Here is a 20,681-nt window from a genome sequence, read left to right as displayed (position 1 = left end):
GTTATCACGTACGATTATTACGTAAATTCCTAGCCAATCTTATAAAATACTTTTTCGTACAGTCATTCACGGAAATCTTACATCTTATAAAGATGTCATTTTTCTTTAAACGAAGCACATGCATATTCCGATGTCTAATAACATCTTTCGAGGATCACGTTCGCGATTTTTCCACTCGAAAAGTGCCGCTCCCCTAAAAATCCCTACGAAAACAAGTAAATCTAGTTAAATCCACGGCGCTGGGAACGTAACGCAAATGAGAAATAGATCATTCGCACGAAAACGGTTCGAACGACTCGCAACAAGTCGAAGAATGATATCAATCGTTAACGCTACAACTTCATGCCACGACAAAGTGGAATCTACCAACGGTGCAAACGTCACCCGTAAACCAATACCAAATCCGACAATCCCTTCAGGCTGCCGTAATTCAAAATTCCATGTGACAGGACCGTAACGAAACTCGCCATCCAACGGCAAAACCAACCACATCCGTTCAACCATCGTAAACAACGCCGCGAGAAATCTCTGAAAAAGACCGAATTCAAAGGACTTAACCTGCCTCTTCATGATTAATTTACCTCAGCATCTGCCGTTTGTGTCGTCGATTATGCCAAGCCAGAACGTACCGATACAACAGACGAGCCAGAATTTCCCGATAACGTACCAACAACCCCAAACGGTCACCCAACAAATGCAAACCACTCCTTCCGTTGCTTATCCAACCAATCCGCAAGGTATTTCGCTAGTGTTGCAAGACTTATTAACAGTTCGTACATATATATATATACACACACACACACACACATATATATAGTGCGTGTATCGATTATCGACAGAGCTGGGATTTCATTGGCAAATATTGCTTCTCGGATCGAGGATCACGGTCGAACGGATTCGGTTTAATGAAACGCTTTGAGAACCTAATGAAGGTTTTTCGTTGCAATTCGGTGGTAGTGGTTTCGCAGTATTTAACGCGTTGATCGTTGATACAGAGCTGGTGCGGCGGTCATTTAAGCTTTTTCAAGGGGTTTTTTTTTGTTACGAGTTCATTAATTTCGTTTTTTATCATTTGGGAGAATTTCGGACGTTGTTTTGCTAAATATTATAAATTTGCAATATGTACAACGATGTAGTCACTTAAGATAAGACGTTCATTCGATTAGTTTCTTTTATCATGAAAGTTGCGAGATTTCGGACGATATTTCGATAAACGTTGCAAATTTCTAATGTAACGGGTGTAGTCGTTTAAAAGGAGAGTTTTTTAGGTAACGAGTTCATCGCGTATTTGTTTTTCTAATTCGTGAGGATTTCACATACTTCGATAAATGTGATACGTTTCCGATGTATGGTTGCGACGATTGTAGAAAACATGAAACGATATTTGGTAGAAAAGTAAATTGAAAATGTAAAATAAAAGAGAAGGGAGGAGAAAAAGATTGCGCTTCGTCGTAAAAATAACTAGACTCGCATTTCCAATCTCTTGCTGATTCCTATACTTTTCAATAAAATTCGTCAACTTTCCTCTATTATTCCTGTCGTTTTATTCAATTATTTTTTATTTCCTTTTCTGAGATTTCCAATATTTTCAAAGTAGGTACATCCTCTCTTACGGCTGGTTCTTGTTGTTGGTCAAGCTTGACGATTTTTCAAAATCGAGTTCCTCGGAGAATTCAAATAGAAAAATTTCGTTTCGTGTGGTTGGACGAAATATTCCATGCGTCCACGGTCAGAAGTTACCAGGAAATACCTAGTCACGTTTCCTTTATACGAGAATTTCATATATTCTCGATCAACTCCACGCACCAACTGCTTTTGCCTTTGATTTTAATGCGTTTTCGTCGCCTTCGTGCCCGTTTAAAAAATATCGTTAATATCATTTTGTATCAAATGAAACTAACATAGCTACTAGACAAACGAGTGTTACTCGTTTCCTGAAAAACCTTGTGAATTTATCGGCTATCGTCGAAAGCTTATATCGTCGAATTTATCGCGTTATTTCCTTCTTCGACTATCTTATATCAAAATACTCTTTTTTTTTTTTTGCCACCGAGTGATCCGAAATTAAAAAAAAAATAAGCAAAGATGTACTTGTTACATTTTTCGCCTGTGATTAGGTTACGCTGCGAGCGTAAAATAATTTTAGATTTTAAAAAAGTATGAATAACCTTTGGAAAAATGTTGCGCGTACAAAATTTATGTTACATCGGTCGAGTTCTAACGCATAAAGCTAAATTATTATTCGCATTATATTTTCGTTCTTCTGTTTTGAATGACTAAATTACCTTCTATATATACTGTGAATTGAAAATTGAATATACAGTAAAAATTGCACGCGAAATTTCACGTTAAATAAAAAACGAGTCGAGAGTTTATCGAGCATGGTCGATTTTACCTTAATAGAATTCTACCGCGAAAATTACGGTACAGCTCATTTCAGAATCGATTGTTCCTAAAATAAAGTCCTATAAAGGAATTTCGTTTCGCAGTTCCGATCCACATTTTTATATCAAACATCCTTAGGATCGCGGCACGATTTTCAATCCACCGTGAACGAACATTCCCATTGCCGCGACGATGTAGCCATTCTCGATATTTTCGCAGACACAAAGTGTCTGTTCGTGCTTCCCACGATAATTTCAATCTTCTTTAGCACAGCCAACGACCTTAACGAAGTCATTAAAACGTTCAAACTACCAAGTACCGCGAGTATTAAGCTTTATTTCACCGATAGCTTGTTTTTAAAAACAGATTCTTACAAACAATTGCTTCGGTTTATCCGCGAGATAAGAATGTTCCAAACCATGAATTTTAAGATATATATATACGTAATACAGAGAGAGAGAGCACTTGTTTAAATTCGTATTAAGCTTAATCAGTCCTCTCCTGACAAACAAAAATATTTCCTATGTAACGTGTGTTAACCGTATGTTTAAACATCACGTGTTCGTATATCTACAACTGTATTACCAAAAGCACGTGAGCATCTCCAAGTATTACGAAGGTAAACATTTTTTACATACGGTGGAGTTGCCATGAAACCGTCCACGACATATAGAAGAACTTACGCGATATTGCTCCTTCGTAAATTCATCGTCACGATAGAAATGGTACGATAAATTAATTGCTCAGCTTAATTCTGATCTGAATTTCCGAGTCTGCAACGCCGCGACGATAGAACTACGCGCATAATCCTATCTGGGAAAAACGTCGATGATCCTGTAAACATCGAAAAATATGATCTTTAGAATAATATCGAAATGAGAACAATATTATTTATTTATAATAGTATTTAAACTCCGAAATCAAATTATCGACTTCTTCCCCTGATATTTTTCCCTATCGTCGATCATAAGTGAGATATTTAAGATCACCAAGTTAAATAGGACACCCCGTATAATAACCGAAGAAAGGAATATTTATCCTATGAAGTGTAGCATTCTAGCGCTCAACCGTACGACTCTTTTATACTAAACGATGCAAAAGGACACCGTTCGTCCGTTAACTGGACAAATTATCAATACAGATTCCTTCAAGCCGTTCTACCAACTCCATCAAGCGGACGTATTCCTGGCGAATCACCAGTACCAGCCAAATCTGCAACCTCCAAGAAACACGTACCCGTCGTCGTTTCAACCAGCCCCTATACAAACGCAACCCAACTACGGTAGCCTGCCTCAAAACATCCTCGACCAGATTCGTAGCTGCGTCAGTAGCGCAGCCCCGATATTTATCCTGCCAGGTGGTTGTCATCGACAAACCGGAGCAAGCAATTTAAACGAAGGCGCAGCGCAGCACAGCACGGGACAGTCGACAAATGTGAATCCCTTCGCGTCCTTCCACTGTCCACCCTCGTTCTATCCTTATCCGGTGCCTATGCCGGTGTTGGAGCCATTCGGAGTTCAAATCCGAGACAAAGACGGTTCTCGCGGTTGCTTCTCGTGCTGTCAGAGGAAGCAACGCGGCTTGGATGGCAAGGAATATGCTGTGGGATGTTGCTGCGACGTTCACGAACAAGAGGAGCATCGTTGCGCCGCTACGAACGGCGATACTATTTGCTCGAAACGAGATTGTCCAGCTTCTATAAGTTTGCAGGCGTTGGCGTCGCAATTTCTCTCGCTGCCAGGAATTATTTCTTGCGCTGCTACTAGGTTAATTTTAAGAAAAATACCTGGCTCGAATATAACCGGTAGCACGGAGGACACGATGGATAAAGCGATCAAGTGCCTGGAGACGCTGAACAAGGAGCAGCTGCTGGCCGAGTGCAGAAACGCGCAGCATGCGAACGCGCTCATCAACCTTCACATGACTACCAATCCTCCGGTGAATATTATTCCGCTGCTTACGTTGCTGCAACTCAAGGTGAACGTCTTGAAGGCGCAGGTGGAGAATTTGATTAATAAGAAGGTGACAGAGTGTCAAGGATTTGGATTCGAGGTGAGCATCTTCGTCTCGTGCTTCAATGCTGTCCTTCAGAATTTTTTATTAATCTTCCTTAACCTTCTCGGGATAATAAGTGAGATCGCAAGTCCATTCGTTTGTTCGCAAACTCGTTTGTCCCAATTTCTTCTTCCACTTTCTTGCCATATGTCGCATCTGTCTAGCGTTTAACGATTCTTTCGGGATTAAATTTTGCAAGGATATATCCAGTTCATTGCAACGACCTTATTTCACGAATGTATCGGGAGAATTCAAATCGCATAGACCTAACTCGCTCAGAGCCTTCTATAAATGATTTAAAAGCACGCGAAGGTCAAAGTCACGTTCAACGTTAAAACCATCGATGGTCGATTCAACGGCACGGTCGTGTAAAGTACAAAGCGCGAGGTCGCTCGAACGAGATCGCAAAGCAAATCGCTGGAGGACGATTAAAATTGTCCCAAAAATCGAAAGTCGTGTTAGCGACACCCGGAAATGATTCCAAATCAACTCACAGTCGTAAGGAAGCAAATTCAGGATTTCGTCGAAAATGCACAGGTTCGATCGAAGCTCGTCTCTTATTCGATAAACCCGAAAAGAAATTCGATAAATCTGACAAGACGTTTCTCCGTTGCTTCGATTCCTCGTTCGAACCTCGCTTTCCCCAAAGCCAAAATTAGCCCGACGATACTCCGTCTTCCACGTCGCTTGACCCACCTTCTGTCTACCCACACATCGCTCGTAATTTTCGAACAGAACGTGAATATTATGAAAACATGTCCGCTCACAGGCGCACGAGGAATATCATTCGCCATTGTTTGTGTTTGCAGGTAGAGACCAGCGGCCCCATAGATCCAACCGTGCTGTCGATGAAGACGAACGCCGAGCTGCGTCAACTGTTATCAGCTTTGCGGCAAAAAGAATGCGACGAGAGGGTGAACGTCAACTTCTCGCCCTACCATTCTCAGAAGGTGATCGCCGAGTGCCGTCTGAACAACGTTCAAGCGAAAATCCGCCAAGTGGAGGCGGAGTTCGACAGGAGAAGAGACATCTCGGTACCCGGTCCGACTCTCACTTCCAGAATTATCCGACAGTTTTCTGAATCTACGTGCGCGTTTGGCTTCGCGCAGGCGGGATTGTTCGAGCCTTATGTGCAGGGAAGAATGTCGGACTCGCCAGATCCGTTTGCACGAAATCCGAGGAGGCTCGCGTTGAAACCTCACGAGCCTGGACAGAGAACTGTACAGTGGAAGGAAGAAGATAAGGCCGTTGCTACGTCTGAGAATGGAACGACCACGTGCAGAGACGCGGAAACGGGCGAAGATTGTGTTGCTCGTCCGAAGGAAAAGAGAGTGGAATCAAAATCCAGCGAGGACATTTGTAGCTGCGAAGAGAGTTCCTCGCAAGAGAGTCTCGATGAGGATAAAAAAAAACTTGGCTTAAGAATCGATCGGCATGGAAACGTGATCGTAAGTAGCGCGTGCTGTTCGAAAGGCGTGTCCTTGTTCAAACTTGCAACGCGTATTGTTGAGAAAATGAAGCAGGTTTCCGGCGAGGATTACGCGGAGAACGAAGAAGAAGAAGCGAAAGGAGAAGGGCGTGAGTGGAGAGACGAAGAAGAAGATTCTGTGATAGAGTTTCGTACCAAGGGGATTGACGTCGACGGTAAAGAGTTTGAGATAATTACGATTGACGATGATGACGAGGATACGAAAAATAAGACGTTCGATGGTGGAAAAGCGAGTATTAAGAAGGAACGTGAAAGTGATACGGATGTTGGAGAGAAGGTGGGCGTCGGGATAGAAACCGGTACTTTGAGAGAGACAGATATCGAAGAAAACTCTGAAGGGATAGAAGCTTCCGTTGATGCAGGCTTTCCAATAAAACAAGAGACCGAAAGTATAGAAAGAATGATAGATTCTGATTACAAAGACATTAAGGAAGAACCAGAGGAGAAGGGCGAGAGCGATCAGAAGCGTTCTACGACGACAGCTGGTGTAGAACCAAAAAAGAAGGCGGTAGTCTGGGAATCAGATGCGAAAGTAAAAGCAAAAGCTAAGGATTACGTGCTCGCAACTAAGAAAGAAATCGTTCGAAAGCCTGACAACATCGAATCGCTGGGTGTTACGTCTTCGTCCAAAGAAATAGCGGTCGAAAAAGAAGATGACAGAGCGTTAAAAGAGGAACCAATCGCTGAGAATGTACCGATACACCAGGAAACCGTAAATCAGACGATTGCAAACAGGCAACCGTCCCGAAAGTCGTCTTCTGATTTGTATAAAACGTTAAATTACACCGTTATAACGAAACCAGTGAACCCAAATAAACAGCGAAAGAAACTTGAATGCGTTTCAAATAAAAACGAGATCGATTCTGGATCGCAGAAAAAAGATAGAAAAAGGAAAAATATACAGATCGTCTCCATGATGACTCGTGTTAAATATAATAGGCAATTTGTAGATTTCTGTGGATGGAACAATGCGAATGAAAGACAAATGAAACATGACCTCTCGAAGAGTGTCGACAAAGAAAATGAGAATGACGAGAATGATACGTGTCTTCTTTCAAAGAAAGAACATTCCTCTATGACACGCAGCGACGAACAACGTGAATTAGTATCGATGGTTCCTACGAGCACCGAAACCAACGATGACATTGAAAAGAATTCACTTGCGGAAAAGATGTTCCCAAAGAGTCGTCGAACGAATGGTGAGTAAATACGTAATTATGGTAATATTATAACACCTTGATACCTTAGATAAATTATCCCATCTATTATCTGAAAACACCCAAGAAATATTTTATTGCCTTTTTATGCTGCCTTTGTTTTTCTTTATTCAATTTAAGATATTTTGTCGTCACCTCACCACAACAGACTGTACAATGTATATCTTTGTTTAAAAGATACGAAACACGAGCAACTTCAAATATCTCGACGTATCTTGCAAAATGATGGGGTCAGATGGGGTATTTTAATTAAAAAGGAGAGAATACTCGGTGAATCGATCCGAGAACGATAGGAAATTATAAAAAAGCAATGCTTTTTATTTAGTTAGGATAGTAGAGTTTCGGTATTGGGTATACTTCGAGTAACGCGCAAACGTTAGAAATACAAGCGACCAATATGATCCGTAGGCGAGAAAATGACAAATGGGCTGAGACGCTTTCCACCGCTGAAGCATACATATTCAAACGCAGCAGGAACAACAACAGCCGAGATCTCGGAAAATCTACTTCGTCGAAAAGAGATTGAGTCAAACTGCTCGAGGATCGTTTGCGATAGAAGTAGCTCTTATCATTGCAGTTCGAAAATGGAAAATGGCATTGTCTCTGTGATATATTCCATGATGGAAAGTCGGTTTGTTTCGTTGAACTCGTTGCTCGGCAATATAGCGAATTTCCAAGGCGTCCTCTCCAATTTCCATCTCAACAAATCGTTCGACGATACTCACGACGAAGATAATTTAAATTCGAATCGAGACAGCGCAAAAAATAAAAGGCTAAAATCGCAGAAAAACAATTGGATTGCACTTCCGCCGAATCCGAACGCTTACGACGATGGTGAGCACGATGTTTCCGGCGGAAATCGTGTTTCCGTTGGCGAACAGTGTATTAACGTGCACGAAACGAGACATTCGATAATCGTGGACAGAGAAAAGAACGATTATCTGTTGATCGGCGGTTCTGTTAGCGGCCAATCTCGAGAATTATCGAGAAACGGTTTCAAACGACCATATCATACACGTAGAAGCATATTGATAAGAAGCCGACTGAAAAGTTCGGGAAACTCGAGACACGAGTATCTGCGCCCTTTCACGATCTTCAAACGATTGAAGGGAAATAAGATAGTTGCGTCTCAGACAGGTTCGCAAATCCAACATCGACTAAAAGCTAGACAAAGATTTTTAGCTTTGCCTGGAATACCCGAGGATGTGGAGACGTTAAGCAACGGTAAACACGCTAATGCATTTGTAACGATGAATAGCGCATCTGAGAACGTAATCACGCAGCAGAATAGTAAACGTAATAATTGTGACGCTGTTACTGATTGCTCCGCTCTTTCCATTGATCGTTGCTCGACGGAAAAGCATCAGGTAATTAACGGTTCTCTCAATGGGATGGTAGTAAATGAACAGATATAGTTTGAATGAATATCACGATTTTATTAGCGTTTGGCAGTAAAGTATAACGTTGGACATTAAATGGAGAAATAATGACATAAGAACAAACGAATATCTTATAGATTTACTTTTGTGCGAAATGAAATTTTCTTCCAACTAGTATCTCCTTTCTTTGAAAGTTGTACTTCTCCGGAACATCGTACAAATGCTCTCTGATCGTTTGGTGTCTTTGGATGACCCAATCGTATCGATAAAAAAAAAAAAAGAAAAACGCAAACTTTACGTATCAGTGTACACACGATATATAAATGATCCTCTCAAAGAGAAAAAGAAACACATTGTCAATAGGCGAATATACACATTTGTCTCGTAGTTGGAAATAATTGTAACCGGTGAACGAATACAGTACACCTTCTTCCGTTTTATTAATCGTTAATTTGCTTCGTTTAACGGCTGTTATCTCTGATCGATGAACCACAGTTTATAGCTGTGGTCAACTGTCTACTGAGAATCTTTAGAATCGTTAATGTATACTTTGTAACAACGCGGCCATACAGGTCAAACGCTCTTCTACACCCTCAAAATCATACGGGTCGAATTATCTTGGAGGCCAGAATGAAAACTTTCTTAATGTAAATTCACTTCACGTGCACTGCCCATGCACGTGCATTGTCACAGTCATCCACGTTAACGTAAAGGCATTCAGTTCTGCAGACATTTCAGATTCAAATACATCCGTGCATTGTAAACTATAGTCTGTCCAAGATCAATTGGTTGATCAAGATCATCGAAGAAAGAGAAACCTCACACCATATCCGAATCCCAATATAACGCTGATTCTGTTCTTCGTTTCCCGTCTTAAAGACATAGATATAGAAACACGTGAACTTACATTTTGTCTTAAAAAAAGAAAGAAAAAAAAAAAGAAAAATCGAAGCGTTTGATAGCTTTAGAAAAGAAGAATACCTCGCTTGTTAGTTTATCCAGAGTCAAGGATGTAACTTTGAATAATCAATAAATTTTGGACAAACTTTAGCGAACTCATCCGAATCATGAATATCGTATAATTTGTTATTCAATATGTATATATATATATATATTAAATTTCTTACAAACTAACAAACTTATCATAAGTAAAAAATAAACGAATCTAACACACTGGTCGCACTCATAAAAGCTTAATGCTGATCTGTAACAAAAATCTCGCTTATATGTTAAATTACACAGGATAATTATGAAGTAACGTTTGTCACACCACACTGTGAATACGATGCGGCTTAAAAAAGATATAACAAAATGTAGGGTTTCGATATTCAACGTAGAAACGTGAGAAATACCAAAGCAAGGGGAGAACTGACATTCGATATGGATTACGTTTGGATGTGAAATATGCATCCATGAATGTCTTCATAGTCGTAAATAGAGGTCGACAAATGTAGTATCATCGAAAAAACGTTAGGTACTGGATTAGAGCCATATACATTATATTACATGCTATCGAAGTTATAAACGGACTGGTACGCTTATAAATACGCTACATATTTATTACGACTATTCTACGACTCAAACTAGATACGCACTTTCGCGAAACAGATTCGGTCTATCGTTAAGGATTATTATCGTTCTTACAAAGCTCGGTTCAGTCATGACGGTCCTTCTTTCGGATACTATTGCAAGTAATGAAAAAATGCGAGGAACTGAGTACATTGGCTTTGATTTCGGATAATAAGTCTCTGCGTATATAATTCTGATGGAAGTTATGTAAATTAGATCCAAAACCTGATATCGAGTAACAAACTTTGTATACCAATCATCTTCCAGTTTTTATAGCGAACCAAGAAACTATCTCTTCAACATTTGTCATATTTTTTTTCTATTTCGCTGGAAACTACCTATCCTCTACGAATAAATATCATTAGTCCGTTATAACCATTGGAGAAAATATTAAATAAGTGGTGGTTCCTATATTACAGAAGGAAGATAGAATAACACGAAACGCCTACGGTTTAATTACTTTAAATATGTAATTATCCGATCCTTTCTTTTTTTTTCTCTATATCATTGCGCCAGGTAGTGCAATTGAAATATGGACATTCGGATAGTTATGTAAAGTAACCATCTTAAAAACTAAAAACAAAAACATATAGACGATTCTTGTTAAATCTTCTAACCAATATCAATCTGTGTATTGGAAATATTAATTCTTCTTATTTTTCCCATTCTGATAATCGGATATGTACAAAAGTATTTACAAATACATTTACATCACTAATATATAGTCAAATATCTCAGGGGAAACTTAAATATTCATGTATAATATTCTGCAATAATTTAGTTAAAAATTAATACTTCCTATGACAAATCTTTGATTAAAAAAAACGTATACGACTAACAAGTACTTGTAATCTACAGTCACTATAATACGATACAAACATCTCTCTGACAAACCGTCGACGATAAAAATCTAGTTACCTTTTTTTCTGTTCTACCGTTACACGTAAGTGAAAAAATTCCAATATATCCATCCTTATACAAGTTAAGTCCAAAAGATTACTTTGTAATAAGTATTTATCATGAATAATTACGTCTCATTTTCTTTAAATTCAGTTCAATGTAAGGCGCTTCTTACACCTGGAAATATTTCTCGAGTCATGACAATGACGAAAATTGCTCGAAAAACCACGAGATTAAGCAGCTTTATAAAGACTGCCATACTCGACCTCACAAATACACGACAATGATGGAAAAGAACTAAAAAGAAAAGTAATTAAAAAAGGAAAAGAATCGTATTGTGAATATCCTTTCAAGTGTTACCTGAATTTCGGATGTACAAGTTGAACTTCTTTCGTTCAAGAATTACAACTTGGCCAAAGGCACGATTGATGTATATTAATTTATATGAAAAGTATTTTTGTAAAAGAATATGAAAACCAAAGAAACATCTTTAAAAATAAAAATTACAATAATAGCGATAGTAATAATGTAACAATAAATACAAGCAACGCAGATTCTACTTTTGTATAATAAAAAATGTACAATAGAAAATTGCTTTTTATAGCAAAAGCATTTAGAGCCACTACCTTTGACCCTGACTTAAAGAAAAAAGAAATCTCGAAAATTCTAATTCCTTCTTTTGTGTCTTTTCTATTTTAATCTAAGAATAATAAGTAGCAGTAGTTCTTCTTTTTCTTTTTTCTTTTCTTCAATTCACACTTTTGGTGTATTCAGCTTTCAGTTGACCCAGCACTAATTTTATATCGTAAAAAGTAGGTCGGTTTTCAGGTTGTAAGTCCCATGCCTGGTAAAGAATATTTACTTCGTAACAACGTATAACATAATTTTTACGTATATATATATATATCATAAAAAATTTGTATACATACTTGTCTCATGATATCGTAAACTTCGTGAGGACAACCATCAGGTGGCTCCATTTTATATCCCTTTTCCACACACTTCACAACGTCGGCTAGTGGCTGAAATCAACAGTGAAGAAAATCAATGTGGATTACTTTAACACAGACGGTAGTCCAACAAGAAAACATACATAGAACTCTACTCACAATTCGTGGATATGGTACACGTCCAAAGGAATAGATCTCCCACAAGAGTATTCCAAAACTCCACATATCAGACTTATTTGAAAACTTCTGAAAACAAGGAATTGCAAATTGCGTATATACGTGAGTAACGTCGTTAAAATTGGACATTATGGAATCGTTATTTCACAATTTGATATTTACATTTTGCTTTAAAGCCTCTGGTGCAGTCCATTTGATGGGCAGCTTCCCTCCTTCGAGAGAAAAATTTTCGTCCCGTGCCAAACCGAAATCCGACACTTTCGCAGAGTTATCCTCCGCGACGAGAACGTTTCTCGCGGCCAGATCTCTGTGCACTACGTGTCTGGATTCTAAATACGCCATGCCTGCGCACGTGTCGCTGAAAGGGAACAAAATGCATATTTAAAACCAGCCCTCTCTGACACACGAGACGATATAATTTATGCGAAGTGTAACGGCGCGCTGATTTCAACGAAGCTTCGCAGATAAACAGAAAATATTTTACCTCTTGCGTCCAATCAACTTCTGTTAAATTTACTTTCGATGAATTAAGCTTTGACTCAATTTCAAGTAATGTTAATACATATTATTTATTTCAAGGTTGCGTCAGTACTACTTATTATTACAATAGCACTGGATCATCTGTCACATGTACCAATTTAACTTTTGTCTCAACGTGTAGAAAGACATAATATCTTAAGAAGAATTTTAACCAAGACTATATATTTTGTATCTTTATTTAACGACAGAAAAACAACGATTGCGCCAAACTACAATGGCCCAAAGAACGTAGCGCAATATTTTTAGATCAAAGAGGAAAATCTTTGTCATTAAATCAGAATTAAGACAAGTATTCGTGCATATTGTTCACTCGCATTTTCAAATGAAATTTCTAGAAATTTTGTAACAACGGAGAAATACGATTGAGTTGAAAATGAGGCTTTAAGAGGACATGGCGAGTAGGTCGCGTACCAGCACGGAGAACGCGAGCAAAATACCACTCGTATTTCTCTATTTCGCAAACTATTCGATATCTACGCAAACGAGCATCCGTCTATATGCAAAGTTTCGAAGAAATCAGCGCGTGACACCTCGCGTGTTTCCCCAGCGAAGCATAAATCCAGCTGCATCCGTGCTTTTTACGTACTACGCGAAGTTGATCTGGTCCTTCTTGGAAACGTGCAGTCTCCCTCTTGATCTCAGGTAATCCACCAGGGATCCTTTACTCATATATTCCGTAACCAGGTACATGTGTTGATTATTGAAAACAAGGCCGAGCAGTTTGACCAGATTGTCGTGGATCAGCGAGGTCATGAGACTCGCCTCGGCCAGAAACCTCTGCGCCGCCTCGCTGTTGTCTTTCAGCATTTTCACGGCGACCCTTTCGCCCCGATAAACGCCCAGCAACACGTCACCGAACTCTCCTTTGCCGATACACTCCCTCAATTCAAGCTCATGGGTTTGTATAACCCAACCAGCATCGATGAACGCCTTTAGATCCACGCAGAAGTCCTGTTTGCCCTGTTTAGGCAGAGATTTGGTGAGCTGCGTGCACAATCCATCGGCATCCTGCTCGTAATGCTCGACCAGCAAGGCCAGATTTTCGAAAAATTCTTCTTCGTCGATAGTTAATTGTTTGTTCGTGTATTGCACTCTGTAATGTTGGACACGGCCCTCGTAGCACACACACAACGTATAGTCGCCAGGGAAATTCGTCGACTCCCGGACTAGGAACAGGCCGTCCTCGCGCGGCCGCAACAATCGTTCGGCAGTTTCCCTCGATATCTTCCCGTGGAACCATCTAAAAACAACGAATAATCGTGAGTTTGCGTGAAATGAAATTCGGTAAAATGAGCCGATTAGCGGATAATTATGCGAGCCGATATTCTCACCAGGACAATTAAAAGGAGGAGATGCCTATAGGCACAAGTTCGAGGGTCTCGTAGCAAAAATCACCTTTGTCGTTTGGATTTCTTTTATCAAAATATATATCATATTACACAATCGATGCAAGTATATTTATAATTATATGATAGAGGAATTGTTTCTACTCAAATCATACACAGTTATACAATAGAAATCGTTTTCGCGTCGTTGAATTTTCACTCGAGTACAAGTCACGGCATATACATAAGTCATTTTTCATAATTATTAGAATACCGTGAAATTCATAAAAGTTACGAAAAAACTATGTACAAACACGATAACTATAGTACATATCAGAGAACCGTGTTTCATGTATACAAAGAATTTTCAAAATTAATCTTCTCGCGAATCAAGCGTCAAATCGAAAAATATTATTCTACGTTTTCGATTTATTTTTGCATGAGAAATCTCATCTTATCTATACATATAATATATAAACATAATATAAGTTCGATGCAATAAAGGATTTTTATAAAAATCACATACAGCAAAACGCGAAACTAAGGTCGACCATCCAGTCGTTTCTTATACAATCGATGTAATTTCGCGATGGCGTAAGAAACAAATACGTACGGCATAGCGTTGAGTTTGACCTCGTGCCTCGGATTCGCCGATAACGCAGCAGGATTGCTAGGATTGGTGACGTTCGAGGTGAGGATTACCGGTGGTGAGCCGGTGTTCATGTGACTGGTTATATTAGCAGAGGTGACGTTCGAATGCGTAGTCATCGTCGGTGATACTGGATGGGACGGAATGTTACTTGTAGACAAGTTGGAAGGAACGTTGTGTTGCGTGCTATTTTGTATAAGGGGATGGGATGTTACGTTTGAGGGGATCGTATGGTGATTTTGATTGCCATCGAGCTTCGCTTGTCGCGCTGGCGCTGACACATTCGGGTATCCGCCACCCGCATTGTGATACGTTGGCATCGCAACTCCCGCAGTGGCCTATGCGAACCTACAAAAAAAGGAAGAATTTTAAACACACTTTCATTCGTTGTAAAATGCGCGGCTTCTTTTTATCTTTCAAAATACAAAGATGTTTCGCAAAGTGTTCCGATTATTTTGAACATCTTCACCTTTCCACGCTGCTATTCTCGAGTCTTCCTATCGACGAACAACGCCTCGTGTTTAAGGAACATACAGGAGACTCCGATTTTACGGTAAAATTTGTGTGTAAAAATTAGCAGCTCTTTCGCTTGTCGAGATGAAACATTTAAAGACCTTCCTTAATATTTGACGATATCAACGCGATAATATTTGATTCAGAACATGTATCGCGATTGGCGATTTTTCTATCGAGATTTCTTATTCTTTAATTCGCAAGCAGGTAATGAGGTATCTTTTTAAAGAGTAGATCTCAGACGGTGTATCTACACATGTGATACGCTTTACCACTCTGAAATACGTCTTATCATGTAGAATAAAAGAAAGCCGTGATAGTTTAAACGAACGTTAGTTTTCACAGATAATATTATTTCCATATTTCAGTAACTCCAGTCACTTTTCTTGATTCTGCAAATCCGACGTTAGTGAGACGTATGAACGTAGTACTAGCACTAACCTTAAGATTAGAACTAATTCGACGACTATGAATCGAGACTTGGAGACAATGCGATTGCAAACGTTTATTTGCAAGCGTTAGAAACGATGAAGCAACGAAGCTTCTTCGAGCAAGAAATTGATAAACACACTGAAATTGGTAAACACGCTCGTAATGAATGAACTTCAAACCTCCTGAAAAGTTGTCCTTAAGAAAAAGTCATGAATCATAAGATTGTCATTCAGAGCACCGTGACTCGATACATCTTTCTCAGTTAATAGGTACGAAATTGTTCAGGATGAATGAAACATTCCGTGTACGAATTACGTTTCGAACGACTCGACAATGATATTTGTCTTATTTATATTTTATTTCGTTTCATGCTATTAAATTGTTTTCGTTTAACTCGTTCAATGTTAAGGAAATTTATTCAGATACTGGATGCGTTATCGCGGAAAAGAAATTTTGATTTTCTCGATCTATTCGATCGACTAATACTTGACTTTTATTGTTTGTTGATCTCCAAACGACGGGGCTTTATTTTATGGTATCGTTTTTATAAACAAAATGATATTTATCAACTAAACGATGCATGTTCCTCCTTGTTGCCCTGTTTCTTCTATGAACAAGGACAGCGTCTTGATCGTACCACAGTCAACGCCTAATCTCCGCAAACTAAGTCAAGGACTTATCAAATCAATCTTCCAGTTTTGCCTGTGGTTTTAAACTTTTCTTATAATACATACGGTGTATTGCAAATAAAACGAAGCGTAACCTATATCCACGTCTTAATATTTGATCAACAATTACGAAGATCGCGATTAAGAAGAGTAAAATTGTCTCCAAATGCGAATAATTTTCTCTCATAAATTAATTATAAATTGTATCTCATAATTATCTCATAAAGTAATTATAAAAAGGAAGCTATTTGCCAATGTAAAACAAGTAATTTCATACGATTAAATCGAAAAAAATATTCCTATTTAAATGTAGCAAAAATCCAATTTTGTCACACAGACAAAATACAGAGGACGCATCATATTCTCGTCGATCAGTGAAATGCGAAAGGAATAGCTTTCACGATATCAAAAAGTTATAAAGAATGTCTTGGCGCTTGGTATGCCACGTTTGCCAGAAAACAAGCTTTAGATATCCGGTTTCTCGAGTAACAACCGTAAAGATTTGTTTCATCGTGAGGGAGGGGGTATTCGGTTCCAGAGCATGTGGTTCGAGCGTTGATTTTGTCTTTGAGATACACGATAGCCCTGCGCTTTTTCTTTCTTCCTTCTTTGCACTTGCGTATCGGTTAACGATACATCGCGTTCCATGTTAACGGACACAATGATCGCGAACACACGAATGCTTTTTACGCGATCCACCTAACAGTGTCACGTTTGATTAATATTTGTCGCGAGAGCAAGCGTAGCGAGCGCTTAAGCGAATCGTTGCGTCAAACAGTTTCCGGGAAGTTCTGATTTTACCATGATTTTTCGTCATTTACGGTACTTCGTTAGAGCGAATCAATTTTATGGATCTTTTCTTTTTAAGAAATTACTTGCAGTAAAACTTTATTTATCTGAGCGCCATTTATCTGGTGTGATCTGATCCGAACGAAGTTTTAATTACTGTCCGATTAAACCAACTTCCGCTAATTAAGCTCACTTATCTGAAAATGAATTCCTATTATACGAACTATAGATGCTTCTAAAGTAGAATCAGACGAATGGAATTCCTATCTGCAACTTATAAAGCTGATTAATTATTTTGAAGATGGTCGTTGACCTAAATTTTTCCACTATCTTCTTTTTAATTGATCACGATTTGGAAGTGGCTGTAGAGTGATTACTAGAATGATTAATAGATCTAACGACTGCTGGAGAAAGAATTTAAAAGACAATTTTTTAATTAGATAACGTGATATCCGTTTAAAAGTATCGCAGAGCAAAATAAGAACGATATGCCGCAAAATGATTTCCTCGATTTAAATAAAATCAATCTTTGCCCGTAGAGAGTGAATAGTGATATTTATTGAATGTCGAATGCGAATATTTCATTCGTACAACGTGTAACTAGAATTTTAGAGGTGAAATATTTCCCAGAAATTTTCAGCTTGATATTTATAAACGATCCTAGTTTACGAAAACTACGCCCCTTTATTTTTTTATTTCTTATTTAATTCAAAATATTTAACCGTTATACACAAGCGATAACCTGCATAATATAACTTTGCCTGCAAATTAAAAAAAAAAAAAGAAAAAAGGTTTACGAGGGATTTCAAATATTCGAACGTATTTTGAAAAAATGGAAAACAGGAGACTCCATATAGGACATTTTGAACTAAGCAGAACAACGCATTGAACAACGCTGTAGAAATCGTAAAAATACGATAAAACTACGTTACGATCATTCTTTCGAAAAAAAAAAAGAAGAAAAAACGATAAATATATCCGAGTCAATCCCAATCTCTTTACCAAACAACACGAATTTCCAGAAACATATAGATAACGAGTTTACCATTTTTAAGAGTAAACCAACTCTACGTTACAGTCTCCTTTCGCCCACTCTCGAACGTTAACTCGTCCATTCGGAGATACAACGTCACATACAGCGAAACATGTCACACTCTGTAGCTCATAATCATCGGGAAACACGTCGAATCACAAACGATTGTTTCTACAAAGTCAGTTACAATTTTTAATTAAGTGACCATCGATATTTCGACGGAGACACTGCAGAGAGGGCGAGAAACGTTTCCCTGTCGCGGCTGATCGAGCAAAACGAGCACGGCGTCCATGGTGCGCACCATATTTAATCGTGCATCCGCGGTGACTGAGGTGAGCATTTAATCAGCCAGTTAGCTTAAGTGGCCATTGTTCCAACGCGCGCACTATCCGCTCGTTCAGTCCGCATTATAATGCGCTAGACACACCGATAGACGACAGACATGCGTGAGAGGTGAATCATTCCGCGTGTATTTTCGAAACGACCAGCAAACCATCGTCAACGAACATGCCCGGTGCAAGCTTCGTCGCTCGAACCAACGTCTGTCTCGTCTGGTTTCTTCTGTTTGCGTGCGTTCGCCCGATGTTCTTAGCCTTCTCGCATTCGTGGAAGACGAATACAGTTTCTGACGAAAGTATTCGAATATTTGTACAGTAACTTGTATAGTATCGTAATGTCTACTGTAACGCGTCATATGATGAATTTTATATGGAACATTATATGGTGGAACGTTAACATTGCAGCGAGACTCGAGCTGTAACGATTACATTCGTAAGGTCGGAGAGAAACTTGAAAATGAGCATAGAAGCTACAAGATGCATAGTGCGAGAGATTATAAAAATATTGAACTGCTGAGGGAGAGAGAGAGAGAGAGAGAGAAAGTTGAAGCGAAAGCTATTTTTCTGCGACTAGGTATAATATCGCGGAAAAATGAAAGTGAAAAATGGAACAGGGATTTGACGATCAGAAAAATGATTACCGTATTACGACAAATCCGTTGAATTTTCTTTAAGCTTTTTAGAATACGACGTAAAAGGATACTGAGAAGATTCTATTGTGAAAAGTTCCGCTCGCATAGTAAACACCGTGAGTCACATGCGTCCCACGTGATACGCTGTTTTCTTACGAATCGTCGACATTCGCGTACGCTTTTCGATAAACGTCAATATTTTCATGAAAAATGTCGAAAGAAAAGAAAATATCGGAAGAACAATAAGGAGATTGGAAAGTTGAAGGAATTCTTTTTGAAACGTTTCGCGGTTCAAGTGTGCCGCTTAAACATCGTGAATATCAGACGTTGTGGTCACAGTATGCTTGCAAAGCACACCAAGGTTTAGATTACCATTTCCTATAAACTTTGCTGCGTTTTGTAATACTGAGACACTTCGTGACACATAGAGGAATACTGAAACGTCGGTTCAGCGGTTACACGACGGGTTCGCGAGTGGAACAATAGAAGCAAAGATGCAAAGATTAGAAATCTACTTTTGCGTTAACCGTATTAAATAACAGAATTGGAAGCGATTAACATTTCTGGATAGATAAAAAATTCGAAAAATATTTGACAGTTAACTCGGTCGTAAGAAAATTCCAAGGGAATTGTCAAATAATAAATAACTTGTATAAAATCGTGTTTCAAAGATAGAATTAACACGTTCGCTATTGAAACAAATAAAAAATTGTTAAACTTATTTTAACACGCCATCCGTTGCTTTTTTGTTTCTCTCAATTTAAGTCACACTTTGTCGAAGTGAGCAAAACCAAAAACGCAACAGTTGCGCCACGCAACGTTATTTATAGATAGCGAATAAACTGCATAATTAGATAATCGAAGCAATGTACGCATCGATAGCGACGAAAATATTCCAAAGTCGTCACAGAAACAAACAAGAAATTATACGAAATAATATCGCGATAATCCTTCAAATTATTTCTTAACGCCTAGTTGTAGCTAATAATACGACTTACACGTGAATTTATACATTGTAGTAACTTCATGCTACGCTGCATGATTGGAACGAAACGATGACTTAACGATTATTTCTTTATCATTGATGATTTGATTTTTTAGAGGAATCTGCTTGCGATATAGACGCAATATCGTTACATATGTTTGCAACGAACATGTGAATAATAAAATGTACGCAAGAGCTGCTTGCGATCCTATTCGGAACATTTCTGTTTCATATTCAGAACGTAGAATGCTCTATTATATCAAAGGGTTCTAATGAAACGCTATTGTCTGCAATTTGAACGAACACGTGTTCTAAGAAATAATTCGATCGATCACGTATGTACGTACGTATCTCTATCGTTAATGTAACCAAGAATAGGCAATCTGTTGCTATAGAAAAATCAGCACCACGAGGCTAATATTACCACGAAGGATCCCTAAAGACCTAAAGATACCACACTACAACGTTCTAAATTACATAGCAGCTTATGATCGTAATTTTTCATTCCTTTACGTCGCTAATAATCCATGCTAATTGATGCAAATTATGACTATAAATAACGAAAGAAAAAAATGAAAAGGAACGTCTGTAAACTTACTAACAACTGGAAAATTACGAATCCTTTCTGCGGTATTGAAACTTGGCGAATGTGTTTG

General features: G+C 38.6%; 2 protein-coding genes across 5 annotated transcripts in view; one reads left to right on the top strand and one right to left on the bottom strand.

The window, feature by feature from the left end:
• Positions 1–568: 568 nt before the first annotated feature.
• LOC122568427 lies at positions 569–10,710 on the top strand. The gene is made up of 4 exons (XM_043728126.1): positions 569–773; positions 3,527–4,437; positions 5,250–7,128; positions 7,555–10,710. Exons 1-4 carry the CDS (start codon positions 569–571, stop codon positions 8,559–8,561), a joined length of 4,002 nt encoding a protein of 1,333 aa, XP_043584061.1. The 3' UTR covers positions 8,562–10,710.
• The window catches only part of LOC122568191 (tyrosine-protein kinase CSK), a 27,666-nt gene continuing 15,546 nt past the window's right edge, over positions 8,562–20,681 (bottom strand). For 2 of the 4 annotated variants that reach the window (XM_043727642.1, XM_043727643.1), the window contains exons 3-8: positions 14,600–14,983; positions 13,248–13,901; positions 12,284–12,479; positions 12,104–12,190; positions 11,924–12,016; positions 8,562–11,838 (exon numbers count right to left, since the gene is read on the bottom strand). In XM_043727642.1, coding sequence (XP_043583577.1) covers positions 11,743–11,838; positions 11,924–12,016; positions 12,104–12,190; positions 12,284–12,479; positions 13,248–13,901; positions 14,600–14,955 — 1,482 coding nt within the window. In that variant the 5' untranslated portion in view covers positions 14,956–14,983 and the 3' untranslated portion in view covers positions 8,562–11,742. Of the gene's footprint in view, positions 11,839–11,923; positions 12,017–12,103; positions 12,191–12,283; positions 12,480–13,247; positions 13,902–14,599; positions 14,984–15,104; positions 15,541–18,082; positions 18,355–20,681 lie in introns of those variants that run through there. The other 2 variants (XM_043727645.1, XM_043727644.1) reach the window with 2 other exon arrangements.

The sequence above is a fragment of the Bombus pyrosoma genome, linkage group LG6 (assembly GCF_014825855.1).
Source record: "Bombus pyrosoma isolate SC7728 linkage group LG6, ASM1482585v1, whole genome shotgun sequence".
Taxonomy (NCBI): Eukaryota; Metazoa; Arthropoda; class Insecta; order Hymenoptera; family Apidae; genus Bombus; species Bombus pyrosoma.
Note: the sequence above shows the minus strand (reverse complement) of the source record. Positions and strands in the feature narration are given on the sequence as shown.